The following is a 19,281-nucleotide window of genomic DNA, read 5'->3' as shown; positions in this document are numbered from 1 at the left end:
AAATCATAAGTTTCCACTGTAATCAAAATTTAGCAGTTCTGCTTATCACTTTCCTCAGTTTCTAGTCTAACGTATTTCCTTTTGGAGACATTCTAAGTAACTGACTCATTTATTGGAAGGAACTTAGAGTGGCTTACCACAAAGAACTGTTGAAGTTGAGACATTAAAAGTATTTAAAAGGGAAATGGATAAAAAGTTTGCATAAATTTTCAAGGATATGAAGAAAGAATACAAGTTAGAGCAGAAAACTGCGGTGGGGAACTAACAGCAGCACAGACACAATGGGCTGAACTGCCTCCTGAGCGATAAACGTTTTATGAATCTATTCTCCTACCATTTTCCTGAGCTAGAAAGGTGAAAATCTGGAATTCTCTTAGTTAATTTCTGCCCCTGTGGATGTTGAATGAGGATGGGATTGTGCTCGACTCCAATCTCCCATAGTCAAAATATTCATTAGGTTCACTGAATGGCATCTTAGGTGAGGTATTGGTGAGAGAGAGAGAACAGTTAGTGATATAACCCAGCAAAGAGTTAGCATCTTCAGAAAAGAAGGGGTTACATTGGATGGGAAAAAAGCCTCACTTTATTGCATCTTCAGAGATTTTATGCCATATACAGTACTTGGATCTACCCGTTATGTTTCTGCTCGTGCCTTCTGACATTGTTTGTCTTCTTAAACATCAGTTCAAGTTAGAGATAGATAACTAACACACAACTTCCCAAATCGCAACACAGTTTCCACCAATTACTTTATGCAATGCTCATTTACACAGTTGAAGAAGTCCATATAAAGTTAGAGATGGTTAACATCAATGAATGAGGAATTTTTAAAGAGCATATGAAGACCTAAATGATACCGCTTTAAACAGCAACTTACATTAGACTAGAAACCGAGGAAAGTGATACACCATTCAAAAGTTTTTAAAACACATTTCAGAAATGTCATCATTTGATATGTAGTGTTACTTAACAGCAGAACAGCAGTTTGCACCAGCTGTCTCAAATTCCCATCACTGAGAGAGGTGGTGAGTCCAAGACAGCCAGATTTAGTGTTATGTGGGCCCAGGATCTCCTGTGAGCTAGTTTAGAACACAATAGGTAAGCATAGAGGAGGTCAGCTGTCAGCACTTCAATGTAGTTGGTGCATTGCGAACAAGTGGAGAAGAAATTGCACATAGCCTCAAAACTGGAAAGGTTTTGACAGTCATGGAATAAGGGATTATTGCTTTAGTTGGGAGTGGACATTATTACTTTTTGTTTAGGTTATTGTATTTTTTTATTTCCCTTTTTTATCCAGTGACCAAAATACAACAACCACAAAAATACAAAGTATCTGAAAATAGATTGCAGCAGAAATTATTTTAGTCCCATCGTTTCTGTTTCAGCCAATTAGCTAAAGAAGGTAAACCAGAAGCAGTTGAGCTATCAAGAGAATGGAAAAAAAGGCTTTAAAAATATAGGCAACACATGGCTTCAAACAGAGTTTAATTGTATCACTTTATTATTCTTGAGATACTAAAGAGCAGAGAGCTACACAAGCAAAGAGAGACACATGGGCATTATGAATGTACGGTGCCCACTGTTGAAAGGAGAGAATGTTTTATATTTGTTGTACAATATGTAATCTAGCCTACTGCTATTGGCCAAGGTCTACACATTTGGTGTATAGTACCGTTTAGACTATCCAGCTCCAGTGCAAATAACAAAATGTGCAATAAAGTGAAGATTGCCCTGAAACTAGGCGAATAGTGAAGAAAAAACACCAAGTTATATAATTAAGCAATGCAGCATTGTTTTGACATGACATAGAATTTGGATGGAAAATGATTGCAGTACAAGTGATCTTATTATTATCTTACCCATGTTATCTGCCTTTTTAGCTATAAATTAAAAAGTCTAACAACTGCTACTCATCAATTTGCACCTTTTTCCAATGAGGCCTCAATTGCTTAAAAATTCCATGACTGTTGAATGAAGAGGCCTACAAAGGAAACGACAAAGGCTGCCAATGTTTCATACATCTTTTCCATAATTCAATTTTTCAAACGAAAAAGAAAACTGATTTTAAAAAGCCAAATGAGTTTGTCACATTGCATCTGTCAAAATAAGATTCAGCAAAAGCAATGCCTGACACCAAGGGCAACTAAAATCACAAACTGCCTCCACCATTGCTTAATCAGATGAGAGATAAATGCGAGTGATAATATTGTTTTTATGGATTAAAATACTCACAGTTTTCTAAAGAAAAAGCTTGAAATTTCAGGCCAGATAGTCTGGCGTTTTTTGAGCGTTGCCATCTTAGCACATCACAACTAAAGCCAATCTCGTTCATACCCACCCACATGTTTTATGCTGGTGGGAGGGAGGGGGTTTAATTATGCAGTGATCAGCAATGGGACTAATTCTGTTCTATTTAGCCTAGGAGGGTACTTATTACTGTCCCTTTGAGGTCATCCTGAAAGAAATGCAAAGAACAACTGAGTGGAAGAAGAATCTTTGGGTTCTGTGGTTCTATTCGTGCTTCTTCACTTTTCTGGTCCGTTACCCAAACCAGTGGTCTCCCATGCAGTCACGGTTCCATTCCATGCCGCACAGCCAGCACCATTGAAACAGGCAAGACGATCTGGGGCATTTCATGTGCATGCATCCTCCTGTGGTAGGAAGAGGCATTAGTTACAGATAATCTGATTGCAAATTTCACAATTTGAATGGCACAAAGGACTCTGAACCTTTGAAATTTCCAATGACTGAGCATGAGAATCTACCTGTAATCTAACAATGGGTTACAGATAACATCATAAACTATAAAACGTACCTGAAGTAGTTTATGGCACTTGATAATGCGCCTGAATAGAATGCCAATATCAGAGGATTAATCAAAATAAGTTACCAACTAGTGACTATCCTCCCTGGGGAGGGGTGTAAGGAGGTAAGCGGCGTCTCCTTAGAGCTGAACTGGCTCCAAGGTGATATGTTTGTCAACGGAATGTCAGAATCACGCTCTGTTGCGGTCTCGAGAGTCTAGTTCCTGAGTAAGGTGGGTCCGCACAATTCCAGGGTACTGTTGATATCAGCACAGCAAGCCTGGCTTAACTGCAGGACTTGGAAGGGTAGACCAGTCACTTGGGGCAAGGAATCTCACTCAGCTCCAACAATCTATCTCTGGAATTTCCATGTGTTGATGGGCTGCATGGAATTTTGCACACAGCAGTATCCCACAAACAATCATGCATTGAGTGACCAAATTATTATTTGAAGGATTATTACCTCTGGAAAAACGATCTACTAACCAAGTAACAATTGGTTTCCTACTTAGTGCTAGGTAAATAGAGGTGTGTGGAGTAAGGAAACTTGCCTACGGTTTTGCCCCGCCTGAGAAACAAATCCAGGTCCTCTCATTTGTGAGGTAAGTGCTCTAACCAATATGTGACAGGGCTCCATAGCTAAGGGTTGATGACAACTCCCCAAAAATATCCCCATTCAGAAAGAACCTGAGGTCCATTGCTTCTAGAATTTATTGAGTAATTATGTTTCCCTTGAAATGGGATAAAGTCTGATGCTCTTCATTTTTTAAACGGCTCTTTAAATACATGTTGTAAATGGTGATGATGCATTTACTTTAATGCATCATCGCCAGATTAACCACAGAAACGCCTATGTGCCCACATACATCAAGTCCAACCATTATGAAAAGGTTACAGTCAAAGGGTTTTTAGAATTGACAATTGTTAATAATAGCTATACTTTTATTACACCCTTAATGACATGATTTTCCATTATACCAATGTAGCAAAAAAACCATGAGAACAGGAAACGCTTTGCCATATAAATACATATACATCACAATAATTTATCAATCATCCAAAAGATTGAGTCATTGGAATTATCTTGAACTGCAGGCCTGAACCTGTTAGGAGATTGCACTGAGCTGGTACAACCCGTTTGCCCCACCCTGCTGCTTATTGAAATGCAGCTGCTGCAATTAGAAACAAGATTGGTTGCTTTTGAAGGGGCTCCAGCCTGCTCCAAGTCCCCCGCCCTGCCCTCCCCCACACCATCGATGGTCAGGACTTCAGCCTTTCTGCTTCCACCATCTGGAATTCCATCCCACAGTCCCTTCGCCTTGTATCCCTCCCTTTGCCTTCTTCAAGGTCCGCCTCTTTGACTGTGCCTTCGCTCACCCTTCTAGTCCCACCCTCCCTGCCCTCCTGATCCCAACTGCCAGCTCGGGTGCAAATGCTTGACTGTCAAGCACCTTGGGACGTCCTCCCGATGTGAAAGACGCTACATAAATGCAGCTTTTGTTTGTTGTTGTTTCCGTTCCTTTTTCCGGCGACAAGCCATTTTAAACCAGTTTATTAAGCTGTCGATTTGCTGTAAACCCCAAGCGCAGGCAAAATCATAAAAATACAGCAAATACATTTGCGGTCCCAATTACCGCATGTACAGTGTGTGTCGCCACTTTCTGTGGCCTCAATTTTGATTGCCATTAGGTACAGACCATGTTTCTCCACTGGCACATGGCATTTGGGACAAGGCTTGGTTGTCTGCTCAATTGTTTGCCTTGAAGCCTCTTCCCAGCGAGCTAGCTGAGCAGCCTGAGGGTCAACAACATAAGCCTAAGAAAACAAAGAAAGGAATGAATTACATCCGTGCTGTGATCAGTCTCCACCCCCACTCCCCACGTGCAGAAAACAGGCTCAATATCTCCAATCTGGAGCTAAGCAGTTTCTGGCCTCATCCCCTAACTAAAGCTAGTGCACACCAAATTTAGCACCTTTTCTTTCTGTAACTTGTGACTTTCCCATTTTGGAGAAACTAAAATAAAACATTTCACTGTAACATCTGAAGATTATACGCACCGCAAATTATTTATTGCATTTTACCCACTTTTTTTTTAACATCAAACATCTATGCTAATTGCACCAAAACATATGTTCAATAGCTGACATTTTTATCACGTACTTGGACAATTTATTGCATTTTTGTCAAACTTTTTCAAAGTATTCTTCCTTCTTCCCGCCCATGCATCAAGAATTTAAAATATTGACAGTTCTATGAAAGCCAAACTAGTGGTATAGCCCCATGTCTCCATAGAAGCTGTAATCCTAGATACAACTCTTATACCAACCAAACACTCTGGGGTTAGAATCATACACATTTATAGTTCAAAAGGGCAGTTGCCCCCATTATGTCTGTACTGACTCTTTGACAGAGCCAGAATGTGAAAGAGGGTTAAACTCTCATGCTCTTTGAAGAACAGTGCTATACAAGATGCCTCAATCTAAAGGAATTCAAATCTTCCAATCTAAAATACCCCTCTCATCATAATGTAAAATGATTTATGATGTTGCAAAGTAATATTTAAAAAAATTGTTGATGGGAATTTTCTGCTGTTTTACAGTGTTTTTAATTTAATCTAACCATTAGTATTTTAGTGCAAGCAGGCATCTACTGAGGAGAAAATCCAGTTTAAGTTAAAAGAGTAACATTTAAAACCAGATTAATATTGCACTAGTTTGACAGTCCCAAAGTAATATGAACACAGTACATTATCCCATGCTACACTAAAAATTGCAGCTGGAGTAGGCCACCTTGTGTTTCTCTGAAGCAAGTGCACATTTTTAATCCTGTTTGCATTCTCTTTTTGACTTGGATCGTTACCTTCAAAATAAACAATCCCTGGCTTTAGCATTGTGCCTTTTACATTGGCAGCAAGTATATTCATAGCACTATCCCAAAAGAGAAGGGAGTTTCTCCCGGTATCCTGGCCAACAATCCCCTAAATAAAATTTGTCACTCACTTCATGTGGGACATTGCTGTGCGGAAATTGGCAGCTGAGTTTACCTACAAAATACAGTCACTATACTTTACAGTATATCCTGTGAAATACTTTGAGACATCCTCCCAGTGTGATAGATGTTATCAAATGTAATACGGATTATTGGATTATTATTAATCGCAGACAGATTTGTTAAAAATATGTGGAAAACTGATGTGCAAATTAAAATTAAATTTTAAGAATTTTCCATAACTTTGCACAATGTTAAAAATAAAGCAAAACTGACTTTTAGGCTAAGATAAAGTGGAATTTCAGGTTTCTAAATGTAAATTGTCATCTGCTGTATCCCACCAATCTGCCTTAGCTCCAAATGTAGAAGTATCCTCTACTGTATCGTCTGAATTTCTCAATTTTCATACCTGCCATCCTTGGAGTGAGAGTATCAATTTACAATAGACCAGATATGAATTAGGTCCATTTTACCCAACTCTTCTCACTTGGCTTTCTTAAAACAGGGGAGACACCTTCAATCCAACTATTCTAGTGAATTAACCTAGGTCTCAGTAGTGGAAGGACAGTATTTGAGTGCACTGTGCACCTAGTTGCAAACCAACTTCGCTCACACCTCTCCCTACTCAAACCCTTCCAGTCCGGTTTCCATCCAGCCTACAACACAGAGACAATGCTCGAAGTAACAAATGACATCCTCTTTCTCTGTGACCAGGGCTCCCTCTGCTTCCTCGTTCTCCTGGATCACTCCTCTACGTTCGACACAGTTGACCATGCGATCCTCCTCCGCTGCCTCTCCTCCCTCATCTACCTTAGTGGGATCACACTCGCATGGTTCGAGTCCTTCTTAACTAACCACCAGCACTTCATCTCGGTCAGTGGATTGCCCTCTCACCCCCGCCTGGTCACCTGCGGGGTACCCCAAGGTTCCATTCTTGCCCCCCTTCTTTTCCTCATCTACATGCTCCCTTTCAGCAATGTCATCCGCAGACACAGGGTAAACTTCCACATGTATGCAGATGACAAACACATCTAGTTCTCTGCCTCCAGCTGTGACTCCCAAGTCGCTCATGTTCTGTCAGCTTGTCTGATGGATATCAAGAGCTGGATGAGCGCAAACTTCCTGCAGCTGAACATTGACAAGACGGAAGCCACACTCCCGTCAATGTCTTCTCTCCTGTGGTTCAGACCTCCTCACCCTACCCGATCTTTCCCCAAGACTCACTGAACCCATGCGCATTCTCACCCACACTAAACTCTGTACCTCCATTACCCCAGTCCTTGTCAAACTCATTGGCTCCCTGTCAGAGTGGATCGATTTCAAGATCCTCACTCTTGTATTTAAATCCGTTCACGCCCTGGCAGGCCCCTATCTCTCCATCCTGCTCTCTCCCTACACGACTACCTCTGCTCAACTGGCTCTGGCCTCCTTCTTGTCCCCTGGACCCTCCGCCTCATCATCAGCGGCCGTGCTTTCAACCACTACGCCCCAAAGCTATGGAATTCTCTCCCTCAGTCCCTTTGCCTTGCCCTCTCTCTTCCCATTTTCAGGTCGCGCTTGAAGCCCTTCCTCTTTGACAGTTCCTGCGGTCACCTTCCCCCTCCCCCTGGCTCGGCATCGGGCTCCTCCACTGTTAAGCGCTCCGAGACACCGTCCGGCGTGAAGGACGATATATAAATGCAAGTTGTTGTTGGTGTCGTTCTTGATATTGGGGAACTCTAAAATTCTGAAAGTACAACTCCTCATGTGCAAATAAATAAACATATAAAATAAATACAAAATAGTTAAGAGGGTGTATTTAGAAACTGTCTTGAAACTGTGTATTTAGAAACTGTCTTGAAACAAACCACACAGCAACGAAAAGGAATCTTCTCATTGTTAGAGTCCATTGACAGACAAGGTTCAAAATCAACAGCGTCCATTCTTGTGTACATTATCTTTCCACTTCTGTTATATCATCCTACAAGATGGACTTTGGTTGCATTTCAGAATTGTATTCTTGAACCCTGGCACTAGGTGGTGCCAATAAGTTTGCCTACCTTTGTGGTTTCCACCCACCTAATGCTTTGATTATCACACATTGAAGGGGAATATTGTAAATGTTTCTATACAGTCAGTAAGCTTTTTATTAAAAAAATACCATTGGTTCAAATGTTGATACTTCTGGGTTGTTGTTCTGCTTTTACTAATTCTAATGAAGGTGCATCTAATCCTATTTTAATTCCTAGAGCTTTGATAATAGCGCCTGAGAGTAAATTCAGGATGACAGCAACAGAAAAGACTGCAGCAAAGGTTGTGCATTCGTGCTGTTTTCTTTGGGCATCAGAACTCATCCTGCAATTCACACACCCAGCAAGCACACACTGTACATAGTGATGTTTGAAACACAGTACAAACAAGACAATGAGCCAAAATCTCAGATAAAAGAGTTCAGAACAAAGTTTCCCAACACTTTTAAGAACCAATGTACTTTTTCAAAATTAAGAAAGAAGTTTATTGGAACATGTCAAAGTATTTCACAAGTAATTAATGTCACAGTATTCTTTTGTAGCCAAACTCAGCAGACAATTTGTACTAGCAAGGTCCCCCACACACACAACCATTTAGCAAGAGGATTGTCAGCCTGGGTACCAGGAGAAACACCTTTTTCTTTTGAACTAGTATCATGGGATCTTCAATGTACACTTAAGCAAAGTTAGATGGGAAAGTCTCATCTGAAAGATGGCACCTCCAGAAATGCAACATTCCCCTAGTATAGCAATGGCGTGTCAGCTTGGACTCTGAGGTCAAAATTCAACACGGGGCTTGAACCTACAAGCCTATCAATCTTGGATACAAACTGTGACAAAAATGCAGTATGCCCAGAAGTTGTGTAATACCCACTGAATTTTTTTCATAAATTGATTCCACTATAAACTGAGATTTGTTCATTTTCCTTTCATTTGGCTGGAGTATAGGCTTTGCTTCATGTTGATGTGGGCAAGGCACTGGAGGGCAGATAACGTCCTTTAAAATTTATTTCAAAATTAAAGCCATTGAATGAGGGGAGAATATCGGAGTGGAATTTTTATTGAAAATAAATGACAAAGAATAAACGGCTATAGTTATTAAGTGGCGCCCTTCCATGTATGGACTGCAAATGCCTTTTGCTTATCTTGCAATTGCTGCACCTTTTATACATATAACCACACAATACATTAATCCCCTTCTACACAATGCAGATCTATACTGCCCATAAGCATGATTTTAGAATCATCTGGGTCACACCATGAACATAACTGAAGGCCTGGTAAGAGTGAGCAACTAACTGGTAAATGATAACACCAGCACTTTTGAGTGATGACAGAAAATTGATAGGGACCTCAGGCCTTTTACTTGACACAGATCTGGAGGGATTTCAGCGGAATCAGTGAATCCCAAGGTTACATTTTGTTACGAATGTTGGCTATTGGCTGAGTGACACTGCAAGAGGCTACAATTCTGTCACAAATCAATAAAGTGGCTGAGAAATGGTCAGATGTGAGACCTTGACTTTGAAGCTATCATCACCTTGCTGTCTACAATGGTAGAAGAATGGCCATATAAAAGTGAACCGTATCAATTATAAAGCTAGGTCTGCTAGATTTAAAATTAGCTTGGTCAAGACGAAGGAAACGATGATTGATGAAAGCGATCGCACTACTATCATGCTGGAACGAATGTCGGACTTGATGTATGTTGGCTTTCCAGTTACAGCAAACTAAGAAGTGGAAATGAGAATGGCCGGTGGAAGCTAAGCTGAAATTTCACAGAGGCTTTGCAATGTCTATCATACCTGACAATGTGGAGATGTGGCAGACAGGGTTATATAAGGAAGGAAAGCAGAATGCTTTTGGAAACTATTGCCTGCCAAGTTTGGGAACGTTTAACTTCATTGATATCACCACAGGTGTGTGAGACTATCTTTACCTCCCTTAGCTTTCTCTTTCATGAAGCTAGGCCATCACCCAATCACATCTTTATCTACTCTCTCCCATTCTGTTCAGTCTAGCATTTAAGCCGTGCAATAAGCTAGTACAGAAGAGACCCATCATAATGTCCTTATTCAAATTTATAAACCCAAACATCGCATTATAAATAGGGCATGAAGCCCAAACAACCACCGTGACATGACTTCCATTGCACATGGCGGATTCATTTCCTGNAAAAAAGGCCACCGTTGAATTCACTGCTTGCACTCTGATCTCCTGCGCAATAAAATGGCCAACTTCCAGGTTGTTAGATCACTGTGGATGTCACTTGCCATGTGCCATACGTGTGTGCTCGGATCGGGTGCTTCCTGCACATGTTGTGCATGCGTAGCAAACAATGAATGACGTCAGTAACAACCTGATGACACAGAAACCAACTGAGAGTCCACAGAGCACCTGCTTTCTAAGCAAACTCACCTTATAAGGTGAAATCGTACAAAGGGTTCTACTGTACTTAAGACGTGGAATGCCTTTCCAATGCAGTCGTTGAATCCAAAATAGCTTTTAAAAGAAAATTAGACAACTATTTGAAAGAGAGAAATTATAAACAGAACGGGGAGTGAGACTAACTGGATAGCCTGCACAACCACAATGGGCTGAAGGACCACCTGTGCTGTAAAATTCTATGGTTTTAGTAGTATCCTACACTTCAGACCTTGACCTTACAGCAGATTAACTCTTTCATCAAATTAGAGCTTGCATTCCTGCCAGTTTTATTCAGGACAAGAGTACAGGAGACATGTCTACAGGAGAAAATACATCTTTAACTTGTCAACAGCTTGTTGGGATAAAAGTACAACACATTTGGGCCCTGCTCTCAATGAAGTTTGTGTCCTACCTGCTGTTCTGGAGCTCTCTCCCTCACACGAAGTACACAACACTGCCCCTCGTGGTATTCTTCCTTGCATTCACGGCAGAAGACAAACTGGAAGTCAATAACAAATAAAACTAGATTTTAGTAAAGTTCTAAACCTGGTAAGACAGATCCATTTAACATTGTGGATTTATGAAGCTGATTTATGACTGTGGTTCTGTTCTAAATTGTTTTTATTTTGTACACATTAAATCTTAATTGAGGATTAAAAGTTGTCCACTTCAGTTTCTTTTTTAAAAAAAACATGAGCGACAAGAATGAGTAAAACTGTTCAGTGAAAATAAAAATATTAAAATTCATTCCATTAAGCATTGCTGTTGCTGAGATATCTAAACACGCTTGATCAGCTGAATGGCCTACAAGCCCAAAATCAAGAGCTATTCAGGTGATTTTTGATTTCCCTCCTGATTCAGTTGCAAACCGTACACACTGTCTATCGCAGTGTTAAATCGGGTGTCTGCACTTATCTTTTTTCATCAATTTAACCAGGCTCATGTTTATCACCCACACAAGTCTGGTATCAAGCATTCATTCCTTAAATTGCATTCAAGTTTAGGTTTGCTTCATTTGAAAGCCACTTCTCTCAACTTAATTCATACATCTCAACATTCAATTTTCATTAACAAATGCTGCGATACAAAATAATGGCACTTTCTGTGTTTGGTCAGCTGGAATAACTGAACTTTAACCCATTGCACTTTACTTAATGATATCAAATAATAAGATTTGATGTGCTTAGCACCAAAATGAACTGTCTTCTATTTCTTGAGATATTTTCTCCTCTTTTGACAAGCTGATTTATGACTATGGTTCCATGATCACTGTCACTCTCTAGTACCTTGCCAGTAGTCATTTTTCATGTAGACAATGTCAGCAGGTTCTAGGACCTGTTCAGGTGGACACTAAAAATCCCATGAGATTACTCTAAAAGAGAAAGGAGTTTCTCCTGGTATCCTGGCAAACAATCCTACTGATTAATTGACCAAACATCTCATGGCTCTCTGTGCTAATTTGCTATACCCAAAAATGGCTGCTGTGTTTATCCACAAAACCTCTCGACACGAGTTCTCAAATACCCTCTTTGCTGGTCTGCCCAGCTCCACCATGCACAGGATCCAGCTGATCCAAAACTCTGCCATCTGCATACTCACCTGCATTAAACTCCAGACCCTGATCACACCAGTTCTAGCCAGGCTCCACTGGCTCCCTATCGTTGAATGGCTCAATTTCAAGATTCTCACACTCGTTTCTAAATCCCTTCATGCCCCGGCACCTCCCCACCTCTCCAACCTGCTTATTCTCCAACCTACTAGCCACGGCCTCCACTCAACTGGCTCCTTCTGCTTTGTCCCTTGTGAACTCTGTTTCACCATTGGTGGCTGCACTTTCAGCCACTATGCCCCGAATCTCTGGAACACTCTTCCTTGATCTTTCCACCTTGCCCTTTCCTTCCCCATCTTCAAATCGCATCTGAAGACCTTCCTCTTCGACTGTGCCTACAGTCACCAACCCATTTCCCCGACTTGGCATCATGCTCCGCCACTGTCAAGATCTCTGGGACGCTACCCTGTGTGAGGGGCACTGTATAAAAGCAAGTTGTTGTGAATTGCTTTGAAATACTTCAATATGCTAAGGAGCTATAAAAATACAAGCGTTTCCACCATCTTCCTGCACAGCTGTGTGAATGTAAATCTCTTTACCCAAGATTCATCTGTTTGAGACTAATTGCTTTCCCAAGTAAGGTGTTCTTATTCGCAAACTTGGGACATTCTATTTTCAGTTCAATACCTCAGCTGTAAACACTGTGAACCAGATTGACTGGAGGAAGGATCAATAAGAACTATTACTATTGATGACTACTCTCGATTTCCTATGATCTAGTTAATAATAATACAATTTACTTCTTTCAGCCGATGATATTTTATGTCAGCCACAATTCTCTTGTGAGGGAACTTATCAGATGCTTTTCTCATGCCAAACTACATAATATTCACTACCATACATTACGTACCCACTCTGTCACATTCACGCAAATGAATGTGTTGGACATGAACCATATTTTATAAAATTATACTGCCTTGAATTTATCCTTATTAACTCACAAGATGTTCTTAAAAACAATGCTCATACAAGTAACTTCACTTACTATATTTTTGCTTTTTACTTTTAGTTTCAGATTTGGGGTCACGGAGTTGAGGGATTTAGTGCTAGAAAATGTGGGATTTTTTTGTAAGACCCATCACCCTGTTTAAGAGAATCCAAACTAAAATGAAAGTTCCATGCATGTGATCGACACATGGAAATTCTCATGTCTGGAATGGAATACAACAAAATATACAGTCAATTCACTTTACAGTAAATTCTGTGAAGTGCTTTGAGACCTCTCGAAGATGTGATAAGGTGTTATATCAAATGGAAGGATTATTATTATTTGTATGGTGCCTGTCACGTCGGGAGTTCATCCCAAGGCACACTCTCTCCCTGGAGGGATGCATTCTGCTTATCTAATTCTGGAGAAGAATAGACAGAAGTTAGGAAGAGACAAAGCTTGGGAAAAGAAAGGCAGGTAACCGAAGGCACGGTTAAACATGAAAGCCTTCAGGTGTGATTTGAAGATGGGCAAAGAAGGGGCAAGATGGAGAGATTGAGGCAAGGAGTTACAAGAGATTTGGGGCATAGTGATTGAAAGCATGACCATCAAGTGTAACAACAACAAACTTACATTTATAGAGCGCCTTTCACGTCGGGAGGATGTCCCAAAGCTTTGAACAGTCAGGTGTCGGACCCGAGAATGGGGAAGGGGTGGTGTGGGGGTGAGGGAAGGCAGAGAGGTGGGAGGATGACCAAAGGTACGGTCGAAGAGAAGGGTCTTGAGTTCGGCCTTGAAGGAGGCAAGGAAGGAAGCGAGGTGAAGGGACTGTGGGATGGAGTTCCAGAGTGTGGGGCAGAGAGGCTGAAAGCCCGGCCACCAATGGTAGGGTGGGTTGGGCGGGAGACATGAACAGACTGGAGCCCGTTGAATGGAGGGAGCGAGCAGGTTGGTAGGGAGTCAGCAGGTCAGAGAGGTATGAGGGGGCAAGGCCATGGGTGGCCTTGAAAGTGAGGACGAGGATCTTGAACTCGATCCTCTGGGGGATGGGGAGGAGGTGGAGTCGGGCGAGGGTGGAAAAATCCTCCTGACATGAAATGTGTCAAGTCAAATGCAAGATTATTAATATTGTAACATCTCACATCAACCCTATCTCTTGCTGACAAACTTCAGTTATAAGTAAGCAAAAATGTTGTGAGCACCCTTCATATTTATAAACCATTCGTAATTCTGAATGGTTGATGGCACAATCTAAAATACAACAACAACTTGCATTTAAAAAGCACCCTTCACACAGGGTAGTGTCTCAGAGCACCTAAAATACTCCTGTCTACAAATATAGGAAAGCATTATTACATGGAGATACCAAATACCTCCTGTCTACAAATATAGGAGAGCATTATTACATGGAGATGCTAAATTATATGGAAATTTCCAAATGACTCTGTGATTACCCAGAATTTACAGCTCCAAAGAAGGCCTTTGTCTTACTTGTTCATGCCAGTGTTTATATGCCACATGAGTCTCAACCCATCCTAATTTCCCCTCCTTCTATTGCCTTCTCTCTCTTGAACACAAATCACAGTATCACAGTCAAGCACAGTACTGTGCTAACAATTGAGGTAGATAGTAATCAGGAATAGAAACTATAATTGATTTTTCTCTAACCATAAATAACTTGACCTTAATGATGCAAAGTGACATTTTAGTTAAACATTGCAATGGAATTATTTCTAAGCACACAGGGTCACATTTTCAAAACTTACCAAATGACAAACATCACTCAGCTTTCAACAATGTACTGTATGGAACACAGAGCAGAACAACTCCTATCTTTTGATCAAGTTCTGGGGAAAAAGTATTTTTAAGTTACTGAGCTGACAAATTATTATTGTGGAGAATCAGATAGACAGTGCCATAATGTGAATGTGCCTCCATGCATGAAGAGAATTCAGACATCTGTAAATCTCGTAGAAATATTGCTTTTGTCAAATCAGAGGTCAGACAGAAAATCCATCAGTTGTGCTTTCGCCAAAAGATGGCAGCAACAGCAGCAATATGTTTTTCTGCCCTGGTTGGAAGGTGATTTTTTTAAATTTAGAAGTAGAGACGATGTATTCCTTTGTGATTGCATCTTTGACGAGACTAAGAAGTCTAAAATGTGGGATTTATCATCAAGAAGTCCAGTTAGAAATTCCTGCACCTTGCAGCTCAGATTGGGAATTGTACAGAGTGAGATTACAAACTGCACTTGTCCCAACTCTATGATACTGAACACTCATATGATACCTGAGCTCCCCATCCCCATTAGTATCTGCAGAAGTCAGTCTTATTTCAATTATTAGCCTCTACCCAAATGTTAATCTACTAATAGGAATGGCATGGATTAATGAGGAAAAACACAACTATAGCAATGAAGTTTGACAGAATGAAATTTCCTGTTGTATGATTTAGATCTCTACATTATTAAAGAAGGATTCTTCCTGGTACTGTGCTTGTGTACTGGAGTGGAACAACACTGTATGATATGAGCATACGGGCAAATTTGGCTACATACCAGCTTTATTCCGTGCTGGGTTTCAGTGACAACTATCAGTAAGATATTTCTCAGTTGTGAACTGTTTTCATGCACTTTCTAGTGGCCATCTCAGGAATAACAGTGACAGAGGTCTGGGAGCAGGCTATCTGAAGCGGGAGAGGTGTGGGGTGGGCAGGGTGTAGGGCAAAGGAATAAAGGAGTAATAGTAGCCAAAAGTATCCCGCTCTCTGCCCCCTGAAAGTTCTACTCTTACAGAAGTTATTTTACTACTATGGTACAGACCACATGAAGGTTAAGGCAGTATTAAAACGATGCTGATTTCACATGTAGCTGCTCTTCATAAGGGTGAGTATGTGGAACTCACTGCCAGAAGCTGTGGTTGAAGCAAAAAAAGCACCAATAACAACAATAATAATAATTCTTACATTTGAGATAGCGCCTTACCACACTGTTGAGATATTTCAAAGTGCTTCACAGAATATACTGTAAAGTATATTTTGTGGGCAAAATATGTGTTTTTAAATGGAACATTGATGCATACACAAGGGAGAGGGAATAAAGGGAAATAGGTGGGGTGAAGGCTTCTGTGGAGTAAACAGCAGCACAGACTAGTTAGGTCCAATTGCTTGTTTCTATGCAGTATCATTCTATGTAATCGATTCTATGTTAACTGACTCTCAACATGATGACTCTCATTGCCAATGGTGTGCCACAGCTTTATCTTCAAACTTGAAAAGGATTGCTGTTTTGGTCAGTGTGACTTTTGAATGAATTTCAAAGATGATGTTGAAGATGTAGCTTTACATCAAAATTATAGATTTGATCTTTACCCTGGGGCACAATTCACAAGTCCTAACCAAGCTTAAGACAGTGGGGAATAAAGAAAGTAGTGACTTTATTTCAGAACCATGGTCAGTTCAGTGAAATTGTGTTTATTGAATACTCAATTTGACAGTGAAAATTATTCAATACCAAATATTCATACATTCGGACTAAACATTAGAGATTCATCTCCCGGAGATCTAAATTCTATTCAATAACTCAAACTATTCAATTATCCAATATTCAATTAATGAATTTCACTATAATTTCAACATTTGTACAGCACCTTTCATGTCGGGAGGACGTCCCAAGGTATCGGACAGAGTTACGGACCCAAGCTGAGGGTCTGGGAGGGAGGAGGGGGGCAGGGAGATCAAACGCACGGTTGAAGAGGAGGGTCTTGAGATGAGTCTTGAAAGTGGCAAGGGAGGGAATGAGGCGGAGGGACTGCAGGATGGAGTTCCAGAGGGTGGGGGCAGAGTAACAGAAGGCCCACCCGCCAATAGTGGGGTGAGCGAGGTGGAGAACGTGAAGCAGGCCGAAGCCCACTGAGCGTAGGGAGCGAGCAGGATGGTAGGGGTTTAGGAGGTCACAGAGGTAGGGGGGAGCAAGACCATGAAGGGCTGTGAAGGTGAAGACCAGGATCTTGAACTGTATCTTCTATGTGATGGGAAGCCAGTGGAGATGAGCGAGGATGGGGGTGATGGGGTCACGGAGCCTGGTGCAGGAGAGGACACGGGCTGCAGAGTTATGGATCTGCAGCCTATGGAGGGAGGAATTGGGGAGACCGACAAGCAATGAGTTTGCATAGTCAAGTCTCGATGTAATGAAGGCGTGTATGAGAGTTTTGGCGACCTGCAGTGAGACAGTGGCGGAGCCATGCAATGTTACAGAGGGAGCATATAGATGTTGAAGAGAAGAGGACCAAAGACAGAGCCCTGAGGAACATCGCACGAGACAGTGCGGGGGCTGGAGGAGAAGCCATTTGTGGAAATGAAGTGGAGGCGGTGTGAGAGGTACGATTTGAGCCAGTCAAGGACAAAGATATGAAGGTTGATGTGAGAGGAGAGGCGGTGGATGAGGACAGAGTGGTCGATGGTGTCGAAGGCGGCAGAGAGGTCAAGGAGGACAAGGAAGCAGAGGGAGTCCTGGTTGCAGATGGACAGAATGTCATTTATCACTTTGACCAGGGCTGTTTCTGTGCTGTGGGCGGCACGGAAGCCCGATTGGAGGGGTTTGTGAAGTGAGTGGCGGGAGAGGAAGGAGCGAAGCAACAACTCATTCCGGGACCTTGGAGAGGAAAGGGAGGTTGGAGATGGGATGGTAGTTTGGGAGTAGAGGTGGCTCCAGGGAGGGTTTTTTAAGGATAGGAGTGATGACAACCATTTTTTAAAAAATGGGGTGAGAACAGTACTAGTGGCCAGGGAGAGGTTTATGATGCCTGTGAGTAGAGGGGCAAGGAGGTGGAGCTGGTAGGTAAGGAGAGGGGTAGGGATGGGGTCGAAGGAGCAGGTGGTCGGTTTCATGCGGGTTATAGTGGTGATGAGAGAGGAGGGTGAGAATGGTTTCCCCTTCATGAAGAACACTTTCCGCTGCTTAGTGACTTCCTTTAGTCTATATGGTTACCTACATTGGATTTTAGTGGTGTCTGGGCAGAGACTTTCAATATTCAGTCAGTCCACAAATAAAGAGACAAGCACTAACGGAATAGATTTTTTAAAAAAAAAAATATTTTCTCAGTTTGCTCTACCTGCAAGGAGAAATACCAGATATTCTTCTCCATTTAACAAAATGAAAGAATGAATTGGCGGCATGCGATTCATGAGTCGCTGATATTATAGCCAATCGATTTTTTCTCTAAATGTAATTTTGTTATTGAGCTTCACAGCATTTTAATTAAATGCTTGAAATAAAATGAGAGAAAAAGCCAATCTCCATCACTCTGGCACTAATACTGTTTATCTGGTGATAAATACAGTAACTGTATTTAGTTACGTGGAGTCCTGTAGCTCAGTGGTTAGAGCATTCGCTTTGCAAGTGAGAGACCTGAGTTCAATTCCAGGCAGAGGGCGAAACCTTGGGCAAGTTTCCTTACTCCACACAGAGCCTAATAATAATCCCTCCAAAACAAAAAACAATAATAAATTGGTCATTTTCAATCCACGACTGTTTGTGGGACATTGCTGTGCGCAATTGGCTGCCGCGTTCGCCCACAAATATACAGTCAATTCACTTTACAGTGTGATCTGTGAAGCGCTTTGGGACGTCCTCCCGACGTGAAAAGCGCTATATCAAATGCAAGGATTATTATAACTGCACCATTCTGTACCTCAGGAGATACTCAGCCCATTTGTTCCAGTTTATTCACATCTAATAAATACGAAATAATCTTGCATTTGATATAGCACCTCTCACATTGGGAGGATGTCTTAAAATGCTTTACAACATTTTTATAAATTTGCAGGGCATGGTGTAAAAGCAGGGGAGTGGGGAGTGGGATGAGTTTGTAGCTCTTTCAAAGAGCCGGCACAAGCATGAAGGGACAAATGGTCTCCTTCTGTGCTATGATTCAAATTTACTGCAAGGTGAAGTGACTGCATATTGCAGGCAAATGCGGCAGCCAATTTGTGTACAGCAATACCCACAAAGAGTCATGAAATTAATGACTAATCTGTTGTATTGTTGATCAGGACACCTGAGAAAATCCCTCATCTTTTCAAAAGGTACCATGGGTTCTTTAACATTCACATGAACAGGCAGATGTGTCCTTTATTTAATGTCTCATCCAAAGCATCTACGACAACGCAGGGTATTGTGTAATCTTACATTTTTAACACAAAATTTTATATGCTAACATTCTGCCTAACATGTGTCTCACATTTCCAACATAATATTTTACTGTAAGAACTGAAAGTAGTTTTGTTTATGGGACATTTTCATTTAGATTTGGAGGCATTGTGGTCTAATTTGCAAGGTTCCCTAAATGAATTGTAAACAGGGAATCCTGCAGGTACCCGGATGTGTCTTGGACAGGTCCTCTAGAATGTCCAAATTGAGTTCTGGTGAATCCTTCACATTGTTTTGTTAGTTTACAAATACACAAGGATATATACTCTGGCACAATGTGGTATAAATTGATAATTCCCAGACTTCT

General features: G+C 41.3%; 1 protein-coding gene across 2 annotated transcripts in view; it reads right to left on the bottom strand.

Annotated features, from left to right (window-relative positions):
- Positions 1 to 1,472: 1,472 nt before the first annotated feature.
- The window catches only part of prkn (parkin RBR E3 ubiquitin protein ligase), a 423,212-nt gene continuing 405,403 nt past the window's right edge, over positions 1,473 to 19,281 (bottom strand). For both annotated transcript variants that reach the window (XM_007889436.2, XM_042332972.1), the window contains 3 exons: positions 10,642 to 10,728; positions 4,502 to 4,619; positions 1,473 to 2,651 (listed from right to left, as the gene is read on the bottom strand). In XM_007889436.2, coding sequence (XP_007887627.1) covers positions 2,542 to 2,651; positions 4,502 to 4,619; positions 10,642 to 10,728 — 315 coding nt within the window. In that variant the 3' untranslated portion in view covers positions 1,473 to 2,541. The remainder of the gene's footprint in view (positions 2,652 to 4,501; positions 4,620 to 10,641; positions 10,729 to 19,281) is intronic.

The sequence above is a fragment of the Callorhinchus milii genome, unplaced genomic scaffold, assembly GCF_018977255.1.
Source record: "Callorhinchus milii isolate IMCB2004 unplaced genomic scaffold, IMCB_Cmil_1.0 Scaffold3, whole genome shotgun sequence".
In the NCBI taxonomy this organism is placed as follows: Eukaryota; Metazoa; Chordata; class Chondrichthyes; order Chimaeriformes; family Callorhinchidae; genus Callorhinchus; species Callorhinchus milii.
This window is presented reverse-complemented; position numbering and strand designations above follow the sequence as displayed.